This window comes from Peromyscus californicus, unplaced genomic scaffold, assembly GCF_007827085.1.
Source record: "Peromyscus californicus insignis strain IS unplaced genomic scaffold, ASM782708v3 Scaffold_4__1_contigs__length_199733344, whole genome shotgun sequence".
NCBI lineage: Eukaryota > Metazoa > Chordata > Mammalia > Rodentia > Cricetidae > Peromyscus > Peromyscus californicus.
The window spans coordinates 24,675,988-24,699,768 of NW_026294562.1; the positions used below are offsets into that span (position 1 = coordinate 24,675,988).

Genomic DNA, 23,781 nt, shown 5'->3' on the forward strand with positions numbered 1-23,781 from the left:
TCTCAATGCTCTTATTTGGAGTAAGAGTCCAAGTCCTCACGCCTGCAGACCACGCCAGCTCCCCAGTTACAAATGGGTTTTAGAATGCCCAAGCTTCAATTGTTTCACAGTACACTGGCCACAAAGAAGGCATAGTCTGAGCTTTTCTCATTGTTGTTTGTTTTTAAAACATTGCGGGGGGGGGGGGGGGGGGGGGGGGGGGGGGGGGTGTCACTGTGTAGCCTAAGCTGGCCAAACTTGTGGCAATCCTCCTGCCTCAGCCTCCCAAGTGCCAGGATTATAGGTATGTGCCACCATGTCCTTCAGTTTGGGCTTTGTTAATGAAGTACAGAATACAGAACAGTGTACTTGACAGTCCAACTTCATCTTATAGAGGCATCCTTAGCCCAAGGCATCAGACAATGCCAATGAAGAGAAGACAGTCAAACGAACGGGTAGAAAGAACACTTGGAGGATAAAAAGCGGTGTTCAGAGTTAACTCAGGGATGAAGGTTTGTGTTTGGTGCCTGACTCTAGATATGCTATACACAGTTGTCAGTCTACTTCACATGCACCCACGGCCAAAGGAGGGGCAGGAGGATGGGGCAGCTGACATCTAGTTTGTATTTCACCTGGACAGCCACGTGCTGTGGGAGGAGTTGAGTCCAAGGGAAACGGCTAATTTTCTCTAACGCACATAAAGAAGACAGCTCTAAAGGGCGTTTTCCTTTTGGTGAGAACATCTTCCACCAAAGGCACAATACAGACCTATGGCAGAACTTCTCACTTAAGAGAAGTTCAGAGAGCAAGTAGTTTCAGGTCAGTATAATCCACCAACAGAGCAAAGTGTAGCTCATGAAAACACATTTCCTGAAGTATAGTTTATCCTTCAAACAGATGTTCAACTAGGGCTGGACAACCACACAGCGGGGTTATTGCAGAGCACAGCACGCAGCTCCAGGTCTGATCCTGTGACCAGTGCCAATGACCTCAGCACGGAGCAGGAGTATGGAGCAAGTGTGCTGTGACCATGTTGGGGGTGGGAGTCCAGTGACTGTTCTGCTTCTAAGATTCTTTATCTGGACTACCTGTATTTCTTCTTCATATACTAGGCGAATGTATGATGCTTAGACTGCCACAAACTTACTATGCATTCCAGCCTTCCCCCATCCAGCCAAATCCCTCTTCCTGCGTACCTTTCTTCTTTCCCTGTCCTAATATGTAGAAAAACTATATACTGCATTAATGTTGAAAATAAGCTTTATATTTTAAAACTACTTCCCTTAGACTTAAAAATGATTATTTAAAACATGATAAAACTTATTTTTTGAAATCTCTTAAAATACTTATAATAATAGAGAAAGTTTCATGTTCACACAACTAATACACATAACAATTACTAAAAGTTGTGAGTGGGTGAAGGTGTATTTTTCTACCAGAAAGAGTTTGGGAGAGTCATTATACTATAAACTCACTGTTTAAAGTTAAAAGATACCTTTTCAAAAAGAATATTTAACATTGGAGGTAGTAAAATAAACACAAAAAAATCAATTTATATTTGTTCAGTAAGTACAGAGTCTGTGATACTATATTAAGAAGTAATGATTACAGGGCGCCAGTGGAATGGTTTCGCAGGCAAAGATGCTTGCAACCAACCCTGATGACCTGAGTTTGATCCCTGGAGTCTACACAGTAGAAGGAGAGGACTGACGCCTACATGCTGTCTCCTGATCTCCACATACACACCATGAGAAATGAACATACATATGTGAACACACATGTACGTGCACACCACCACACACACACACACATACACACAAACACACACACAATAAATTTACAAAAAAATGCCAAAAAGGAAAGAGAAACTTAGCCAAGAAAAACATTTAAAATACTGATTACAGCAGTTACACATGATAAGCTTTAAAGAGCAGAGCCAATCAAAGGTGAAACCACAACGGAAGTAGAAATGATGACGCTGCGATCTCTTCCTTTCATGTTTCCGGTGCCAGAGACTCAGCCCAGCAGAGTAGGATCTGCCCTTCACACCTGACACCAGACTGCAATGCCTTTCTTGGTCTTCTCTGAGAGAATAAAAAAGTGCCCGTAGTAACGCCCAAAGGAATGACTAGAAGGGAGTATCTGTAAGAGGGTGTGAGGCAATGCCTGGGAGGGGCAGAGTGCGTGCTTTTCTATAGTCCTTCCCAGGGAAGTAAGAGAGCAAGAGCAGACACCAGAAAGATGCCTACCCAGACGGCAACGTCCATCATTCAGCAAGATATGTAACCAAGAAGACACAAGCAAACCCAACCAGAGGTCTAACTACCAATTATTACTGAAGTTTTGTTATGCTTATTTATTTTGTGTGGGTATATAAAGGTGTGCACACGCTTACACCACAGCACACATGTAGAGGTCAGAGGGCAACTTGTACCAGCTGGTTTCCTCCTTCTACCATGTGGGTTCTGGGGATGAACTCGGGTCATTAGGCTTGGCACAAAGTCCCTTTACCTAATGAGCCACCTAGCCGGCCAAACACCTAGTTATTGTAAAGCCACACTGAAGAAAATAACACAACATGCATCAAGCAATAATTGTGTAAAACTGACATAAGCAACAGCAGACTGTAATGATCTCAAAGCACAGTTTCTTGAAGAAACCGGTTTGAGTTGGGGGCGCTGCTCAGTGGTAGGATGTGTGTTTAGAATTGCGCCAGACCTAGGGTTCAACTGCCAGTACCAGAAAAGGAGGTGGAAAACGCAATGTTGGGGTAGAAGGGTCCAAGGGAGGGGGAAGGTAGGAAGGGGGTACTGATGTGGGGGTTGTCTACCAAAACTCAGCATGTGTGAAAATGTTGTGAGGAAATCTGCTACTTTGTATATTCATTAAAATCAAGTTAAAGTATAAGAGAAGGGATGGAGGATGAAGAGAAAAAGAGAGGCTGGAGAGAGGAGCAAACGATCTGTAGAAGGAGAATGATAATTGATCTGAGCTTAGAAACATTTTAAAAGGTACATTTTTGGGTCCAAAAGTTTTATAAATACAAAATAAATATTTTATAAACGAGAATTTTACTTTGAGAAAAATAGAAGTTTTCTGGTAAAATACAGTTAGAATCACTTTCTAGGAAAAAGCAGACTTTTTTTTCTCCCAGTAGAATATACTATGCACAGAAGGCACACAAATGTTTTATATTTGTTGCTGGGAAAAAACCCAACATATTATTTCTCCTTTATTGAAAGCTGCTGACATTTTTTCAGTCTTTCAAATAATACACTTTGTAAATCCCCACTCCTGGAAACTGTTCTGCCATCTTCCTGGGGCCCACTGACTGTCAACTGTCAATGGAGGTGTTGGCTCCTTTGTCAGCCAGGGGCTTTCACCATCCCTCTGAGAACACTGCTTGAAAATGACGCCAGGCTCTCTAGCCTGCTAGTTAGGGCTGGAGGCTGGATAAACCCGGATGTGAGGCACGGAGAACGAGGCTAACTCGAGTCCTAAAGCTCATCAGCTAATGCCAACACTAGACCCCAGATGTGAACCTTGTGATACAAACAGAATGACGTAGAGGAGTACCACAGCTGCCGGGGCTGGAAAACCTTTCAGGGTGAGGAAACAACCGGAGAAGCACCATTTGGAGCACAAGGTCATGAGATCACCTTCCAAGCAATAACCTACATGGTCAGGAAAAGTAAAAAGGACAAGCTTGGGGTTGTTCCACTCATTTACAGCAGGCATTAGCAGAGTCCCAGAGAGGTGGCAAGAATGACCAGAGGGGAGAGATCAATTCTTTAGTTACCTTGGTCTAGAACACCACTTCAGTGAAGCTCTTTGAGGCTGTTAATGTAAAGCTGAGATAGTTTTTTTCTTCCTGAGAAGGAGTTGGCTTTACTTCTAAATCTGTCAAAAGTGCAGTTAAATTGGGTCTTCTTCCTTGTCAAGCTATCCTATTATATACAACTTTCCATAATATTTCAATGTAAGTTTCTAGAGAAAGCATGAGAGTTGGCCAATATGTACTTACATTCACACTGTATGACATCTAAGTTAAACTGCTGGACGGCTCCCATGCTTATCTGTTTTAACTCGCTGTCCAGTAGCATCTGCATTAAGGATGTTGACAGATGTTGGCAGGCTGACATGCAAGCTGTTTGGGCAACTTTCCCCTATGTAAAACAAACAACCAAATCAAAAGTAAACAAACAAGCAAGCATGGAAATACATCATAAAATATCACAAGATTGTACACAGGGCACTCTTTTTGTTGGTACAATACTGATTGTCGGCCTTTCTGCTTCTATTCTACGGGGCTGTGCATTTATATCCTAAGAACTAAAATTCATCTTTCTCAGGATACAATACTATTAAAGTGCTAATTGCATAGAGGAAAACTATAAATTTTGAAAACTTATTTCAGATCTCATGAAATAATGTGACACTTTTAAGTGCACATGAAAATATGGCATTTATTACATTAAATTTCCATACTGACAAAACAGTTTATTAGAGCCTCCTAAGCTCTCCTTTGTATGTTTAACTAAGACAGAACAAAAGAAGTTAACAGTGTAATGTAAGCTGCTCTTGTTCCTGCTACTTAAACTGTACCCCTAAATCAAAACACACTTTGAGTCAGATCCTCACTTCTCCTCGGCACAGAGCTTCCCAGTGAGTAGTGGGGGAAAGCGCTTGCTTATCACTGACTTCAGCTTCGTTTCTATTCAATCAAATTCATGCTGCACGTAACTACAGAAACTAACACTCACGGCTTTCTTTCAGTGTGATACATGATTCACTTTAAGCCCCAGAAGTTCTAGATGAACTTTCACTGACAGTCTTACTTGAAATTTCTTAAAATACCAGTTTTTTAATGTTCGCCTTACAGATTACACAGCTGAATCACAATTAGTATAGATTGCTTTTTTTCTTCTTTTTTTCTTTTTTCTTTCTTTTTTTTTTAAAGACAGGGTGTCTCTGTGTAGCTCTGGCTGGCCTGAAACTCACTATATAAACCTGGCTGGCCTTAAACACCCAGATCTCTGCTTCCTGAGCATTGGGATTAAAGGCGTGCGCCACCACACCCCATCTATAACTTGCTTAAGTTTGAAGAACTGCTTAAAGAAGTTTCTTTCCGCATTTGAAGCAGATGTCTAACAGTATAAACTCTTTTAGGTCCAAGTTTCCCAGTGTTGCCCTTCTAGGGAGGCTGTCCTCAAATGATTATATGATTAGGTAATGGGCTGATTCCCATGATGAGAGTCAAAGACTAGAATTATGGTTAGGAAAATAATGATTTTCAGAGGACATGCCATGTTTTTTCTCATTTCAATTAACAAACATTTACCCAGTGATATCTGATAATTGTTTTTTCTTCCTACTAATCACAAAAGCAAATAGAGCAACAAAACCATAAAAATCATCTTCCAAACGTATCTGCTACAATATAGTAATACAAAAATGTTTATGTACAGTTGATATGAAAGGCCATAAGGAAAATAAATAAATTTCATACTTATTAGAATATTTGTTCTTTAAATTACACATTACAAATCAGACTAGGACCAAACTGCTTATGGGTGCTTAGCATTTTAGGCACTATGCATAGCAGAAAGCTAAACATCTGACATGCAGTGTTAATTTCTCAATCAAAACCCCAGAGATAAAAGCCAATGCGAACAATATGTTTGACAGATGCTGATGAATTGCCAAAAGAGGAATGTAACAAACAATGAAAAACCCAGCATGCTCAAAAGGCACCAAACCCAGGAGGAATTAGTCTGAGAGACATGCAGCTCCATTCTCCAAGCAGAACAATATCAATGTGAATGGGAGGGAAATAAAAGCAGAAAAAAGAGAAATCAACGCCATGTCATTTAATTTCAGTGTAGCAGGCTTGCAAATACTTCATGGAAATGTTATTTTGACTTAATGGAAGAATTGCATTCTTAGCCTAATGTACTTCTCTATCAATTCAGCTCTATTATACTGTTCCACAACAACGTACCAGCTGAAAAAGCAGATTAATAAACTGTCCAAAAATTATTTCACTCACTTCGTACAGAAGTATTCCATACGTTATAAGTGGTATTATTTTAATTTAGGTTCAGAGACAAAAATAGCTATACAACAGTACTGGAGCCAAATATGATGACAAGAGCATAAATTATTCCATATCTGGTGGAAGCAGGCAATGAAAATACAAATGCAAATTTGCTTTGTAGCTAAGTAATATTTATAACAGTAAAGTCTTCAGTTTAAACTTCTTTTGATTAGGCATATTGAATACAGGCTTATTGTTCTCAAAGATAAAACTTTTAAAGATTTACAAAATAAAAAATTATAAATTTTTTAAATAAAATGAATTATTCCTTTTTATACATTAAAATTTAAGTTAAAACTATCAAGGTTCAGATTGTTGAAATTTTTAAAAGCTTATATTTTATAAGATTATACACTATTCTTTAGATGTCCTCTTTCTAATTTCAGAATGTACAGAACCATTCTTAAATTTTATCTACTTATTTTATATAGAAAAGTTTATATGTCTTTAATATTTACACACTCAAAAACATATTTGCAACTGATATCTCATGCCTAAGACTCTTGGCCCATTTTAATAACCCAAACATCCCTCCCTGAACACTAGTAACAGACTCCCTGAACACCATTATAACTAGTAACATTGACTCTCACAATAATGCATCATCCTAAAACAAAAAATGTAAACACTTTCATAGTTGTCTTTAAAAAATAGCTTTTAATAGGTATGAATATGATAACAAAGCCAAGCTAATCAATGAAACAGTGCACATTTAATATATTTTAAGCAATCAAAAATTTCCTGCCCTTATCTGAAAAATTACTTGCAACATTACTAGCATTTTCTTTCTCTTTAACAACACAAAGTTCAATAAGTAAAAACACCTGCCAAACTTTAAAAAAGGTGACTACAGTTTTTCACCCTGCTTTAACAATTTTTTTTTCTGAAAAACAACTTGCCAAGAGAGAAAACCCTTAGACAAACTTCTTATATTTCAAAGGGACTTGTAAAAGAGAATCTGCTGACATATTAGATCCTTTTTGCATTACCCCAAAGCTTTTCTTCTAAGAACAATTGTGGCAAAGAGACATTTGGCTCCTAGGAAATTCCCACAGGGTCAACCATATGCATCCTTCCGTGGCACCTTCACAGTCTGCTCTCTGGACGTCCGTCTCAAAGGCAGCTTTCATCATTTGCTTGTGTGTCAGTCAATATGATTTATGGACTGCATTCACCAAAGTCAGAGCATATAGAATGAGAAATATGACTACAATCTGCTAATTTGTTTTGTATTGAGCCATTTAAGAGTCAAAGACCTGATGTCAGACTGAGACCAGCAACACAATTAACTAGCTGGTGACAGATTCATCCATCCTCCCTGCCAGGCTATGCCAATCAAAGACAGCATGAGGCGACATTTAGTGAAATCAGTAAGAAAACTCATTCTCTGAGTAACCTGTGTAAGAGCCTGATTGACACTTTCTGCATTTCGTTTGTGGAACACAACCACTCTCTACCCAACGGCTTCCTACTACAAGCTGTGAAATAAGGCTTTCAGTGCCAATCACAGAACAATAAGCCACTAACCACCAACCTCAGCCGAAAGAAATCAAGAAAACACATCTGTTTGTATGTCAAGCCAAATTTCCAAAATAATTTACTATTGTAGATTAGGCTACAGATACTGTTTCTTTTGAAATATAAAATAACCTGGCAGTACAAATACAACACATTTCATTAGATTACGGCTCAAACTGTTTTGGTTTCAAAGTACTGTTTTCATAAGTCTAAGATCATAGTGGGTGAAATATCGAAAACTTAAAAACTAATTTGGTACTTTAGATTCTTATTTGAAGTTTGCATTTGTGTCACCATTCTCTTATTTCACAGATCTAACAAGAAAGTTTTTATTTCAACAGTAATTATTTGAAAGCATTTTTTTCAAGGCTGCTTTCATTTTCACAAGTACATATGATGTAAAAATACCCTCTTGAAATCTCAAATCACAACCATTCTATGATGGTCTACTCCTCCTTAACAACCCCAGAAGGATCCATTTTCCTTTTTTTAATATCTACACACACACACACACACACACACACACACACACACACACACACACATCTTGAAGAACGAACTATTTTTAAACTTACATAAAACGTACAGAGAGACAAATATACTGGACACTGTGTAATTTTTTAAATTAGTATCAAGTTTTGTTTTCAAAGCCTGGGAGAGAAAAGAAAACAAAGGGTACCACACCTCACACTGCTAAGTGAACCTCGTCATTCTGGCCTTGCTCTTTAAAGCGCTTCCGTTCAAACGGCAAATTTCTATTATATACACATGCAACACCTCTTAATTTGATATAGAAAGTTCAGTTAGGAGACTGTAAAGTAAGCTTTTCAGAAACAAAAAGAAAGGAAAAGTGTTTTGATGAATTGGACAGTTTCCTAAAGAGCCACAATACATAATCTTTTAAAATATATAGACTAAGAGAATCAGGTCTTTTTGGACTAAATATTAAAATTAGAAATAAAAAAAATTAATTAAAATATAGAGAGATAATCCAAAAGGAAACATTTTACTTTAACTCTTCCATTTGTATCTTAAGAACCATTGACCTGGCCAGGCAGTAACAGCACATGCCTGTAATCCCAGCACTTTGGAGGCAGAAGCAGGCAGATCTCTGTGAGTTCAAGGCTAGCCTGGTCTACAGAGCAACTTCCAGAACAGTCAAGGCTACACAGAGAAACCCTGTCTTAAAAAAAAAAAGAACCACTGACCTGAAGTTTTGCTGCATAAAAAGTGTATCTTACTCAACTATAAAAATGTTATTAAATGTAAAGGCCCAGAAACAGTACAGAATATGAAAATCCCCTCAAGATGACATCACAATGCATCCTTTTAGACATTATGATAGGTTTTAGTGCATTTTCTAAGTGAACACACTAAAATGTCTCAAATTCCCAATAACCCAGACTCAAATTCCCAATAATAAAGAATGTGTGAGTTATAAAGGTTTAAATATCAAGATGACATTCTTTAGTGAGTTTTAATAATGATTTTAATACTACCTTGAAGACAGGTTTTTGAGACTGTGCCAAAATACCCACAGTTTATCAAAATACACCCATCTAACATACCCAGCACCCTCAACACTTGTACAGTTCTGTGTTTCTCTCACACTCACTCTCTGTCTTCAGCTATTTTTATCCCTGAAAGAACTGGTTACATCACTTACCCAGTCCCCACAATCAACCACAGACTCTCATTCTCTCTTCTTAGGCTTTTAAAAACCTTCTTACTTTTATTCTACTGCTCACCATTCATAAAGACTTGAAGACTGTAGCATAAATTCTTGCTTTTTTGGAGGGGACATATGAATCAAATAAATTTGATTATCTTAAATGGAAACAAATTTTCCCACGGTGATCCCCTGGAATACACACACATTTCTATCTCTCTTAAACCCTCCACATCCCAGTCATGGCTCACCCAGCTTTGGCAATACACCTTTTTAAAAGTGTTGAATGTGGACTTTAAGGGCATGCGACATCCACATATTTAGTTTTCTGGAAGGCATCCTTGCTGCTGTTGTGACAGTCCCAGACAGAGAAGGCAAGGAAGCATTAAGTAAGTCTTGAAAGGTCAAAGTTTAGAGAAAACACTCCTCCTGTTCCAAGCTATGAATCACTGGACTACAAAACAAATGGAAGAAGGTGGGGTTTTTCTGTTTTGGGGTGTTTTTTTTTTTTTTTTTTTTTGGTCTGGATTTATTTTTGTCGTTGTTGCTTATTTATTTATTTTAGATAAGGTCACCTATAGCCTTGGCTGGCCTCAGACTTTCTACATATCCAAAGAAGGTCTGAACTCCTGATCTTCTGCCTCCCCAGTACTGGGATTACAAGCATGTATCACCATGCCCAGCCTTAAATAGAGAATTTAACTTGATTAATTACTAGGTCCAAAAACTCTTATCCTTTGGCAAATATTTTAAAAACCAACCAACCAAACAAACAAACAAAAAACCAACCAAATAGGAGAAGATTCACTTCATTTTTCCCTGAAGATGACACTGAGTAGGACTGTCAATCCAGGGCATTCAGGTGTGGTGAGTGGTTGTCTGAGCCCTGCCCTGAAGCCCCGCTCCAGTGAGGGAGCAGCTAACTGTTCCACCTGCCTGTGACTTTGAGGTACACGCCCCTGGGGCGTGGCCGCTGGGGGACCCTTAAGACCTAGGATGCACGTAAGTGCTGTCTCTTGGCTACCTTGTGGTTTTGAAGGCTGGAACGGAGCAGGGCAGAGCTCGCCGGAGAACAGCACTGGACCGTGCATCACCCTCCCAGGATCCTGCGACAAATTCCTTTATTCTGTCTTGTGAGTTAACCCCCAAATAAATTCCTTTGCTCATTAAATAAACTCCATGGATTGCTATCCATATAATCCCAATATTTAGGTTGAAAATTAAAACACACAAGAAACCATTATCAAAGCAGAAACTCTCTGAGAACAGGGCCATGTCCATATTTCTTTGTGTAAGCATACAGCTCAGTGTTCCAGGAACATATAGCAATGGAAATTCACTATTTTACACTGATGTTACAATTTAAAATTTCCAAAGAAGTTGCCAAAGTCATTAACAGGTTATATTATAGAAGTAGCTCCATATGATCATCAGTAAATTAGACAAATGTCAGCCCAAGGCAGCTTACTGATAGATGTAGTAGCTGGTATAGGCACAGTCATAATTGAAAACATAATACAAGCTAAGTGTGTTGGGGCATGACTATGATACCAGTACTTGGGAGGTAGAGGCAAGAAAATCTGGAGTTCAAGACCATCCTCAGCTAGCTAACAACCTGTAAGCAAACCTGGGCTACATGAAACCCTGTCTCAAAAAATAACACAAAAAAGGCACACGGTTGTTAGGTTTCAACCTTTCCTTCCCCCTCTCTGTTAACCTCTCTTCCTCTTCCCTAGGGGTCCTATGACCTGCCCTCACACTCCTCTCAATTTCTTTCTTTTTGGTTTTTAAAAACAGGGTTTTACATTGCTCACATTAGCCTTGAACTCAGTATACAGCTGAGGATGACCTTGAACTTTTGGTCCTCTTATCTCCACCTATGTTAGGAATGCAGGCATATACCACCATTGCTCACCAAGTTTCAACTTTTTAAGGATTTACTGAGAGGCTAGCACAAGTGGGTCTTCACATGCTGAGAAGCACATTTCAATGACATAGTCTCTGAAATGGTGTGACAAGGACAAAATCACACCAGTGAATTATGCAATCAGAACACCCACTTCTCCATTAACAATGTGGCTTTGCTGCAGTTGACATGAAGTGACTCCCAGAAAGGTCTATGGTTTTCAATTACATTTTGCAGTATTGAGAAAAAAAAAAAAAAAAAAAAAAAAAAAAGCCAGGCGGTGGTGGCGCACACCTTAATCCCAGCACTAGGGCGGCAGAGGCAGGTGGATCTCTGGAAGTTCCAGGCCAGCCAGGGCTAAATAGTAAGACCCTGTCTGAAAAAGAAAAAACAGGCTGGGTGGGTGGCGAATGCCTTTAATTCCATCACTCAGGAGGCAGAGACAGACAATCTCTGAGTTCAAGCCTGGTCTACAGAGCAAGTTCCAGGCCAGCCAGAGCCACCTGTAGAAACCCTGTCTCTTTGGGAGGCGGGGAGAAACAACTTACATTGCATCACAGTCCCCTCGAATTGGGGATTCTCAAAGCCCTGGCATATGCTTATTCCAGATGACAAGAGCTTTCCGGACAGGGAACATCCCTAGTCTAAGCCCTAGGTTAGGGAACAGTGCTGATGTGGATACTGCCAGTCACTTGCAGCGGAGCAAATCTGATGATCTAAGATCGGGTATTGAAAGAGTAAATGAGGGCTGGAGAGGCACATGGGGGCACAGACACACACACAGGCAAAACACCCATATGCACAAAAAACAAATAAGTGAAATGTATTAAGAGAAGAGTGAATATGAATTAAAACAACAGCACCAACACACACATGAAGAAAGCTGGGCCTGGTGGCACAGGCCTAGAATCCTAGCTATTCAGAGGCTGAACAGGAGGATCAAGCCTGCCTGGGCAAGTTGGCAAGACTGTGTCTCAAAACAGAAAATCAATAGCAGATCATTTCTCTAGCACAGGCAATGCCCTAAGTTCAATCACCAATAAACACACATACAGTCACACACACACACACACACACACACACACACACACACACACACACTCATACTCTCTTACACATACACATGTGCATGCACACCCAAGTCAGGGAGGGTGATCAAGGTAATCCTTCTGTTCCCCCTAGGGATAGCCTACAGAATGACGTGTGGAACAACGCCACAGACAGACGGCCAGCTCACCACTCCCAAAGACACTGAAATGGCTGCATGGTCTTAGCGTGCTTAGAGTTTGTTATGTGTCTTTCAGGGATGGCACGTAGAGGCACTCAGAATGGTCCAGCGTTTGACACACAATTTTAAACCTTTCTGCAATACAACTTCTAATAAAACTAGTTTCCAACCCCTGGTAACAGGATTGTTTACCTTTCTACCAAGAAGGTTGGGAAAGCACCAAAATCCGCACGTGGCATGTGCCTAGTTAGACGTCCAGGGGTCTGTGCTGCAAGCCCTGAAGTCCCTATGAGATGTCTAAACAAAGAGGCAGTCATGGGTCTGCGGTGGCCCGTGTACTAGGTGTGTCTGTGACAGGACAGTGCTTCCCTATGGAGGAGCAGAAATCACTGAAAAGTGAAAACACTGAAGGCACTACCACAGTCAGAAAGATAAACAGATATGAAGCTTTCACATAATGAAACTCAAGACACAGTCTTAAAAAAGACTTTGCTATGCTCGTGGGGTGTTGCACATTTGGGCAGTGAGATGCTTTAAATATTCATATTCTTCACATAAAGGAAAATGCATTCAGTATGCACAGTTTTGAAATGCATTTTCTAGTTAGGTATGTTTTCTTGACACAGGGTCTCACTCTAGCCCTGGCTGACCTGCAGAAAGAACTTAACGTAATCCATGTCTTCACTATTTCTCTTACAGTTAATTAAAAATGCTTACCAAGTACTCTGCATTGAAACTACAGAAAATACAAAGACGAGTAGACACATTTCCTCCTACGGGGACAAAATTCTAATAAGAGAAAGAAGTGTCTACAAACAGTACACATAGAAGGCAAACTATGAAAAGGGGGGGGGGGTGGGGGGGTAACCTCATGTAGTGTGATCAGCAAACGCTGTGTGAGAGAGGCAGCATCGGAGAGAACTCTGGGAAAAGATCCAAGCATTTCAGAGCTGTAAATGAGGCCAAGACAGGCAGATTCAGGGCACAATGAACATGCCAGTTTGGATAAAGCACAAATTGAGCAATGTATTCAGAAAAGTATCAAGAAAGGCTATTTTTGCTAGCCCACGGAATTTTTATTTAATTTAGCACAATTAAAAACTCTTAAGTTTTGAATGGAAAGTACGATTAGGCCATGCTTTGGAAAACACAATCTGTACTTGTGGTTTGCACAAACAGCGGTAAGGCAAGAGAGCTGGGACAGACCAATCAGGAAACAGAACAACATAAAAGGGAGAGTGCATGTAGAAACATTTACATTTTACATGCTAAATTAGGTTGTCCCCTAGATACTGAAAGAAGAAATTTCAGTATCTAAACATGTACTAGCTCTTATTCTGGCTGTCAAGGACACACAACTAGAGATAGAAAAGGCAAATACAGCAAAAATAAATAAAAACTTCAATAAAGCCATTTTTAAAAGTAAGGGTTAAGGTGATTCAGAAGAGCAGTCCTGGGCTGAAATGAGAAAGAAATATTTGCACTGGGTCATGATCATATGGCTCAGGTAAGTTGTGTTCTGTAATAGTTTCCTCCAAGATTAAAATATTCCATCTTGCAGACAAGCTCCTTAGGCAGGAAGTAAACAACTCAAAATACCTTCAGGAAGTCCCTGAAATTGACCAGATTCACTAGGCCCCTCCCTGCAAGAGCAGACAAGCCAAGCTGCTGAGAGTCACTCTCAGAAGAGCCAAGGAGAAAGGAGACCTCTCAGAGGATCCAAACTGCAAAGAAGGCAGAGACCAGACAAGCTGCCTAGAAGAAGCAGAAACCAGCTGAGCAGCCTGAAAGAGGTTTAGACCAACTGAGTCACTGAGAAGAGAGACACTGTCTAAGTTGCTGAGCTGCCTGTAGGCTGTACAGTGTGTTCCAGGTTCCCAGCCTCATAAGCTGTCTCCCATGTTGGGGTGAGCTTAGATGATGCAGCTGTCTTTGAGTCATTTATGATCCTGAGTAACTCCACCCATCTTTAGCATTTAAGTACGCCCTGGCTGGCCCTTTGGGGACAGGCAGCACTTTGGCCTACTCAGGGTCCTGACAGTGTCATCCTTCATAACCTGTTTGTGCATTCGCTAAGTCCCCTTTAAGAGCAAACCACCCCCCTCTTCCTCTCTCATCCCACAAGACTGCGTCTGCACCCCCTTCTCTTCTTCTCTTCCCCCTTTCTGTCTCTTCTCTTCCTCTCTCATTCCTCTTCTCTCCTCAGCCTTTATCTCCAGAGGTGCACTCTGCATCCCTTCTTCCCTTCCCCCAAAAAAATTCTCTACATGAGCACTGTCCGCATGGTGTCTCACTCACCTGCCCTGGGGCCCCTTGGCTTCAATCCACAAAGACCACTGCCCACCGTTTTTAAATTATAACACCTATATTCTTGTAAGTAACCCCAATAAAGCTGATTGGTTCACTGTTGAACTTTGGTGGTATCCTGTGATGGCTAACATTATATTGATGGCTATCTTTATGTTTAAAAGTTTAAAATCCCTGTGCTTAGGGAATAAACCAAAATTAGACCGCCAAAAGTTAGGACTGTTAAGGGTTAATTTTTACTGCTGTTTTTTCTTCTGTAAACAAAAGCATATTTGCATGAGAGGACCTTCCACTTGCACCTACACAGAATGTAACTTCATGTTCTTTGCCTTTGTAAACTTCTGACTGAGGTGGCTGGGCACTACATTCAGGAATCCTGAGTCCTGGATAGACCTGGCATCAGGACATGAATAAAACCTCTTCTTTGTTAAAACTTATTCATGGTCTGACTGGTGAGTCTCTGAAGGACCCCAGACCCACAACAATCCATACTTTGGTCTATTGTGGCTCCCTGTCTGGGATGAAGAGATGCTGCTGTGTGTTGTATCTTCCAAGGAAAAGCTTTGTCACATAGCACATGGACTCATGAATCGCATGGACTCATGGATCACATAGGTTTATGAATAGCGAGGGCTCATGTATCCAATGGGCTCATGAACTGTTTTGACTTCACACTTGGCTAATTCCCACAAGTGTAGTGTGGTATATTGTTGTAGAAAAAGAGCATTCAGGAAAAGTATAAAGTCTTCAAAGTAAATGGTGCTAATAACTAACAGTTTCTGAGAATCAATTAGACGCCAGGCACTCTTCTAAATATCTTGTGCATTCTATTTCATTCAATCCTCACAAAAGAACCATGTCAAACATATACTCATTAGCGTCAGTTTACAGAGGAAAGACTCAGGTTCCCAAAGCACTGCCTTGCCCATAGATGTATTTCCTATTGCCCTTCATAATAAATTCCAGAAAGTCCTGTCTTACCAAAACAGCTAACATTACCTTTAAACTCAATGCTTCCAACACACTGCAAATATAACGGCAATGTCAAAATAATTATAAGTTAAATACTTATTTTTCTCTGAGAAAAATAAGCCTGCAGGAAGTTCATCATTTTCTAATTTACATGCTAACTTTAGCTTGTATCTACTTACCGACATGGCTGCATAATCATTGGTGTTTGCCTTAGTCTGAGAAGGAAGCAAGGCAATCAAATGAAAGAGGGAAATGTATTCTAATTACAACAGAAGCAATAGCCAACACAGAAAAACTAAACACACAATACAAGTAGAGTCTGCGCATTCTATAATGGAAAGGCATTAGTTACCACATGCATGTGATGATCATTTCATTTTGAAGATTTGTAGGTGAGTTCTTACATACACATTAAGCTTTTCTCCAAACATTTGTACATATAACGAAGTTGACCTGTCAGCATTAACATAATGAGCTTTAGCAGTTACTAAATGTGTGCTGAATTGGCAAATTCAACAAAAACCAATTCTTTAGACAGGATTCTTTGCTCTACAGCAGTGGTTCTCAAGCTTCAAACAATAATAATATTAAAAATTAAGCAATAAGTTAAAAATGCTGATTTTAAGCTACAGAAATTTAAATTAGGTTTACAGCATGCACTGAATCTGAATATTTAGAAGTGGCTCTTTCCATAGATGATTCTAATTCAGAAAGAAAGAAAATGTCTATTTCTTCATAAATAACAGAACACTATGGAGAATACAAGTTTCTAAGGATGCTCTGAAAGGATAAGTCACTATGTTCCAACATAATTCACGTAGATTAAACTAAATTCCTTAAGGAATGAAGGCTTGCATCTCACAGCTAATCAAATATATTTTGTTCCCTAAGAAGTGAATAGTAAGCCAAAGTAAAAACCAAATTATTGGTCATAATTCAACTGCATATAAGCCTCAGCAGGCTTCTTCTTTTAAAATATCAATGATTAACAACATATCAATTCTTAAATAAAAGGAATGGATTAAAATACCATTTTTTTTTTAAATTACTTTATTTTTCTTACTTTTTTTCTTTTGGAGATGAAATCTATGTGGCATAGTAATCAGATAAATTTTCTCCAGTTTACAATACTCCTGAGTGCTAGGACCACAGGCATGTAACATCCATTACATTTCAAAAATAAATGGGTAATATTTAGGTATCATTAAAAACTTTCCAGAGAAAGGTACTGACTCAGAAATGTGGTTCAAGCTTATGTTAGCACAATAGAACTCAAGACTCTGCTTATTAGCAGAAGTTGAGCTTCTAGTAGAGATGAGACTGGTCATTTCCATCAAATACACAAGTGTAAACTCAGGCAAACTCACCCACTGAAGCTAAGCAGCCTAACGAAGCTTGTGCTTAGTGAGCTGACAGTTGTGCTGGCTACGAAACTCATTCTTCAAACAGACTGAGCTCACCTCTAGAGAACCACTAACTCCTTCCTAGATTTAACTTCAACAAATTTTGTTTTGATTAGTATAATTATGCTATCATATTTACTTACTTAACTATTTTCCATAATCTTTCAAAGTATGTAGAGCTATAATGGAAAATATATAAAAGACACAGAATTGAGGCAAAATTCAGCTGAAATTTAGCAACTTTGTTAAGAAAGTCAACAGCAAGGCAACCCTGTAAATCATAGGAATATGTTACTTTCACCACAGTTCGTATTATACTACTTTTATATGATTGTTTTTTGGGGGGTGTTGTTTTTTGAGACAGGGTTTCTCTGTGTACCTCTGTCCTGGATCTCGCTCTGTAGACCAGGCTGGCCTCAAACTCACAGAGATCCGCCTGCTTCTTCCTCCCAAGTGCTGGGATTAAAGGCGTGTGCCACCACTGCCCGGCTATGAATTATATTCAGTGAATCACACAAATATTATTCATGAGCCATCCACATTTAAAAAATAAACATTAATAAGAAAATCCTTGCATTTTAAACATAATTCTTTCTCGTCACATAAAACAAAAGATATTAAAAGCCAATGACTCTACACTTGATTTTAAAGGTCCCTCTAAGTTTTTAGTCAAGAGAACAGATAAAACTCAGAAAAACTGAACCAACAAAAGCAAAAGAAAGTCTGCTTCCCAGCACCCACATGGCAACTCACCACTACCTACAACTCCAGTTCCAGGGACTCCTACACTCTTTGCTAGTCTCTGCCTGCACTGCACACACGTGATGCACTTACCATACATGTAGGCAAAACACTCAAACATAAAAAAATCAAGATGGTAGACAGAATGTTTGTTTTGCACCCTAATACACGAGCAAAATATAAAGTACCAAGTTGCCTTTTAAAGGATAAATTACTTAAAAGCAGAAAAAACGAAGACAGGGAAAAAATCAAGGAATGCTTTCTGGAAGACAGGAGGCAATGAGGCAGAGCAGAGGAAGCCACTGTCCACTGCACACTGCAAAGAAACGCAGTGCAGCTGGAAGCCAGCAGTCCAGGCACAGAGCAGGCAAATACGTGAGCAGAGGAAATGAGAGTGGGAAAAAAAACCCCGGAGACAATCTGGGGACAGCTGAAGCTGTAGACACAGGGAGAAGAAAGGAGGGAGGAAGTAGAAAGAGGGGAAGGAAAGGGAGAGGAAGGGAGGGAAAATTGTAGGTATAAGAAAGGAGGAAGGCAGCCGGGCGGTGGTGGCGCACGCCTTTAATCCCAGCACTCGGAGGCAGAGCCAGGTGGATCTCTGTGAGTTTGAGGCCAGCCTGGGCTACCAAGCGAGTCCCAGGAAAGGCGCAAAGCTACACAGAGAAACCCTGTCTTGAAAAACGGAAAAAAAAAAAAAAAAAGAAAGGAGGAAGGCAGCCAGGCGGAGGTGGCGCACGCCTTTAATCCCAGCACTCGGAGGCAGAGCCAGGTGGATCTCTGTGAGTTTGAGGCCAGCCTGGTCTACAGAGCGAGTTCCAGGACAGGCTCCAAAACTATACAGAGAAACCCTGTCTCGAAAAAAACCAAAAAAAAAAAAAAAGTTAAGAAAGGGGGAAGGCAGGAAATAACACATAACTTGAAAATATGCAGTCTTTCATTCAAAATTTAAGAACCTGAAGCTAACAACAGGAGCCTCCCACCTGGGGAACACTGCAAATGCACAGTCCCATGCTGAAGGAAGTGGTCCCAGGAGCTGGACAGATGGCTCAGCAGTTAAGATCACTAGCTGCTCTTACAGAAAACCCACGTTTGGTTCCTAGCTCCACGGTAGCCAGCTTACAACTTCCTGTAACTCCAGCTCCAGTAAATCAGATGCCCCCTTCTGTCCTCTGTGGGCACACACACATACATACAAATGCACACACATAACACCTAAATAAGAAAACAAAATCTTTAAAAAAGAAATTAGCCCTAAAAAGATGAGACCATAACCCCATGATTAGCTTCATTCCTGCTTGTTCTAAGGAGAAGCGCACTGAGCAAATGCTAAACAAACAAAAAAGTATACATATGTATCCCAGTCAGATGTGCATGTACGTAAACACATGCACACACACACCACACACACACACACACACACACACACACACACACACACACACTCACTATTTATATATAGCAGTAAAGTAAAGCCATGCCAGCTCTGCAGGTTTTTTTTGCTAAAAATAAAACAGAAACTACAGGATTTTCAGTGTCGGGGGTGGGGGGGAAGCTTCTTCTGCAGAAGTTTGTGAATAAGAAGATTCAAGGGACACAGGAACATACTATATTCCAAAGAGACACAGAAGAGCATCAGGAATCATGAAAGGGGAGACAGGCGAGTTGAAGAGAATGGGAAACACAAAGGCTATGCAAAGAAAAGTGGGTAACGGCCTGTAGGTCCAACCCTGGCTTTCTGGATATGAGGACCCAAAGCCAAAAGCACAATGAGCCAGACAGTGAAGACTAGCAGTCCTGGTCGCAGACAAGTCCAGGTTCCCAATGGTCAGGTGAGCAGATGGGGAAATTGGGTGTGACGGTGACAGAACTGCGGGTGAAAAATCCATCGTCGCTGTGGGTGTGAAAGAAAATGGCCCCCAAAGGGAGTGGCACTATTAGGAGGTGTGGCTTTGTTGGAGGAAGTGTGCCACTGTGGGGAAGGCTTGGAGGTTTCCTATGCTCTGGATACTACTGGCCAGTGTCACAGTCACTCTCTGTAACTTGAGGAGTGCTACAACCAAGCACCACCTGAAAGGGGTATTGTTTGAGCTAGACAAGGGTGGGATGAGTACGATTTAAATAAGTGGTATATGTACAACTCTGTCATAATGAAACCCATTGTTTTATAGAATGAATATAATTTAAGGTTTTTTCCTCCCTGAACATCTCCCTTAAACAATTCTATTCAACTATTTACAACAAAAGAGTAATTGATGTCGGAAACACTGGGGTTGCTTTTTGCTGTTGCTTTTTCATTTCAAACAAAGGAAATGGCTAGTAGTATTTCTTCAGGTTCTATGTTAAATACCTTATTTGTAAATTCAGCTGTATCTTACATAATAGGACGTGCTGGTTAATTTTCTGTCAACTTGACACAAGCTAGAGTCATCTGGGATAGATAGATAAAGAATTTAAAGTATCTAATATTTTTCTTGTACCTTGTAAGCTAGAAAAAAACTTGATTATACTGACTTTCACACAAACTCCTATTAAAGATTATTTCTATTTAAATCTATACTGTTAATTTCGGGGGGCGGGTTGTTTTGCTTTTAATGGGAAGTTATAGTTATTTTAGTTAAAAAGTACAATGAATTAAAACCTCAGCCAACTTCAGCTAGATTCTTTATCAAGTGATTTATAATAGTGGAAAAAGAAATGTGCAAACAATAAAGCACCCAAAAATTAAACTCTAAAATGCATTTTAGAAAGCAAACTTACAATATCTGAAATTGTTTATACTTACAGGCAAATGAGTAAACACTTGAAAGATGCTTCTCAAAAAATTAATAAGGTCCATTAAATAACCACTCGCTCTTCCATCCGACTCAGCCATTGTCCAGTCATAATCAGCCAGCTGAACAAATTCATCAATTTTTTGATTGAGTTTGGTATATATTTCTCCTTCTGCTGCATGTCGAGCATCCTAAGGGGTAAAGTAACAGCAGTAAGAAACAATTACAGAAGTAGTGTCCCTACATTTTAAATTTTAAGTTTTTGGTTTTTATTAGAAACACAGAAAAGGTACTTTTCCAACACCACAAAGCCGATCTGACCGGTGTCACGTCTGCTTTCCTTCCCAACCCTACTGTCAGCCTTTTGGTTTTCAGAGCTTGTCTTGTTTCCTTTCCTACTGCTGTGATAAGACACCAACAAAACCAATGTAAGGGAGAACGTGTTTATCCCGGTTCATCACACACGAATGCCTACTGCTACTTCAGCAACCTTCCTTCCTTACATAATCCCAGATGCCAGCCAGACAAAGGTGCCGCTCACAGTGCCCACCTGCCTTCCTCAGTTAACACAAACCCAGCAATTCCCCATAGGCATGCCCAGGGGCCCAGCTGACAATACTAACATCATAGGACTGGTTCTTTCATAACATATGAACCCGACGGTCCTCCTATGGCCCTCAGGAAGATCAGAAGCCGGAAAGCAGAGGCTGCGAGAACGCAGGGAGCACACGGATCCACTAAGGGAAAGTAAGCTGGATATCCCAGAGAAAAGGGAACACAGTTGTCTTTACATGGGGTTGGTTTCAGAATCTTCCTCCCATTACAAATAATAAACTGAGGTCCCGTATAAAGCGGTATAGCATTTGCTTATAACTTATGCACATTCTCCTGTATATTTTTCATCTCTTTATTTCTTATAATACCCAATATAGTATAAATGCATGCAAATTGACTAGCTGAATATGAATATGTGTAAATCAACTCCAGCCACATTTTCTGGGATATCTTTATTTGACCTAAATTGGGGTTCTCTGGTGCAAAAATGCCTTTCCCCATGGGTATTATCGAAACAATTAGGGACTTTTTTTTTTTAATAAAGAGGATACTTGAAGTGGTAGATTACAGCTGTGATTCATAAATGGTTAACCAAAAATTAAAAAGTAAACGTTGGAAAATAACATGTCCAGAGACATCTTTTAAAAACTCTGACATACAGTGGGTGTGGTGGCCCACACTTTTAATCCCCACAATCAGGAAGCAGGAAAGGCAGATCTCTGTGAGTTCAATGCCAGCCTGGTCTATATAATGAGTTCCAGGTCAGCCAAGAATACGTAGTGAGACCCTGTCTGAAGAAAAACAACAACAACACAAATACACAACAACAAAAAAAACCTCTGACATATTCTTGGAAAACTTGAAGGCCACATGTATCTCTGGGGCAGTGTACATGTCCAGAAAAGGCCTGTGAGGGTCTAAGCTCGCACTGATGACTGACCTGAAAGCTTGTACAAGAAGGAAATGAGAGCTAAAGCAGAAGCGTCAACTTGGTCTGTTTTAAGGCGTGACCCAGCACACATGCGGACTCTCTTAGAAAAGATGGGGATTTAATGGTTCTAGGCTTGCAGGGAAGTCTCTGTCTAATCATTAGCTGACCAGTGAGCTAAGCGAGTAGACTTCAGTGGCCACACAAAGAAAACAAATTTTACAGGTTCAGTCCAGAAAAACAATAAAGCACCAACAGGAAGAACAAATCCAGGGATGAATGAATACTCATTTCCAATGAGTATTTTAGTGTCTGGTTATCAATAAAAACTACAAATCATGCAACAGATAGGAAAACATGGCCTCCTGAAGGAAGAAAAAGCAATCAATGGAAGAATCTTTGAGGAAGCCCAGTTACTAGACTTACAAGACAAAACTTCACATAGACTATTCAAAATGTGTCCAAAGAACAAAAGGAAACCTTAGAAACCCTTTAAAACGAGGAAACTGCCTAGGTAAGTAGAAACTATAAATAGCCAAACGACTGAAATGTATTAGGTGAAATGGGAAAGAATCATTAGAAAGACTCAGGATCTGGTGGGAGAAGTAAATAACGAACGATACAAAGCAACTAGACCTCGCACAAATCTGCACAACACTCCACTCAGCAACAGCTGGCCACATATTAGTCCCTAAGAATAAAAAAAGATGAACTTAAAGGCTAAACACAGACTTCACAGCTGTGCTCACTTCTTGAGAAACAGAGAAAGGCAGCCATCAGGGTCAAGTGCAGATGTAATATTCAGAATAAAGACACACGCCTAGATGAGTGTAGTACTCCGACCTTATCTGAGGAGGTTCTTTATGCAGCAGACAGCGGTTAACACAGAAACTGACTTGTCAAAATGCAGAGAGTAAGTGTCTGGAGAGAGTGCTCAGCAATAAAGGATACATCGATATCATGCCCCCTTCCCTCAAAGCTCAGGGACCAGCCTAGAAGGGGCAGAAAGATGTAAGGTCAGAGTTTGGAAGCAGATGAGCAAAACTTTGTCTCTTGGATACAACAGGACCATTGCATACACAGGCTCAGAGCAGCTGTGATTGCCTTCACAAGACCTGTACAAGATCAAGCCAGTCAGTATTCCAACAGAGTGAAGAGGCACTCATGAGCCCCACCCATAACTGAGGAGCTACCCACAATTGATGGCTGCTAGAAGAAAGAATACATTTTCTTTAAGGGTGTTGTCCCTGGTAGGTTCCTATTATGCTTCGGTGGGTAACCCTGCACCCCTGAGTATATGGGCAGCACACACTACACTCAGTGGGATATGAATAAAAATAAAAAGAAGACATGAAGTTGGGAGGGAGAATGGATATGAGAGGTGTTAGGGGAAGGAGCAGAAGGTGAATATGACCAAAATTCACTGTATGCATGTTTAAAATTATCAAAGAATTAATACAAATATTTTTTAAAGAAAGTATTTAGAATGCAAATAAAAATAAAATTAAGTAAATGCAAAAAAAATATAATCGTGATCCATTACCAGGTTTTTGTTTGTATGCCCTTAAAAACCTCTTTCAAATGGATAACACACAGGAAGGCAATGTGAACGATTAAAATGTACCATGTGTAGCTTTTGGTGTGTGTGCGGCGCCCTCTCCACTTCTGACACTGCCTAGCCATTTCCATTCTCTGCCACACCTGGCA

The 23,781-nt window shown here is 40.0% G+C and overlaps 1 protein-coding gene across 2 annotated transcripts in view; it reads right to left on the reverse strand.

Annotated features, from left to right (window-relative positions):
* The window catches only part of Exoc6 (exocyst complex component 6), a 140,267-nt gene that overhangs the window by 37,710 nt on the left and 78,776 nt on the right, over positions 1–23,781 (reverse strand). The window contains exons 18-20 of one of the 2 annotated variants that reach the window (XM_052713882.1): positions 20,603–20,782; positions 15,856–15,891; positions 4,004–4,145 (exon numbers count right to left, since the gene is read on the reverse strand). In XM_052713882.1, coding sequence (XP_052569842.1) covers positions 4,004–4,145; positions 15,856–15,891; positions 20,603–20,782 — 358 coding nt within the window. The remainder of the gene's footprint in view (positions 1–4,003; positions 4,146–15,855; positions 15,892–20,602; positions 20,783–23,781) is intronic. The other variant, XM_052713883.1, reaches the window with a different exon arrangement.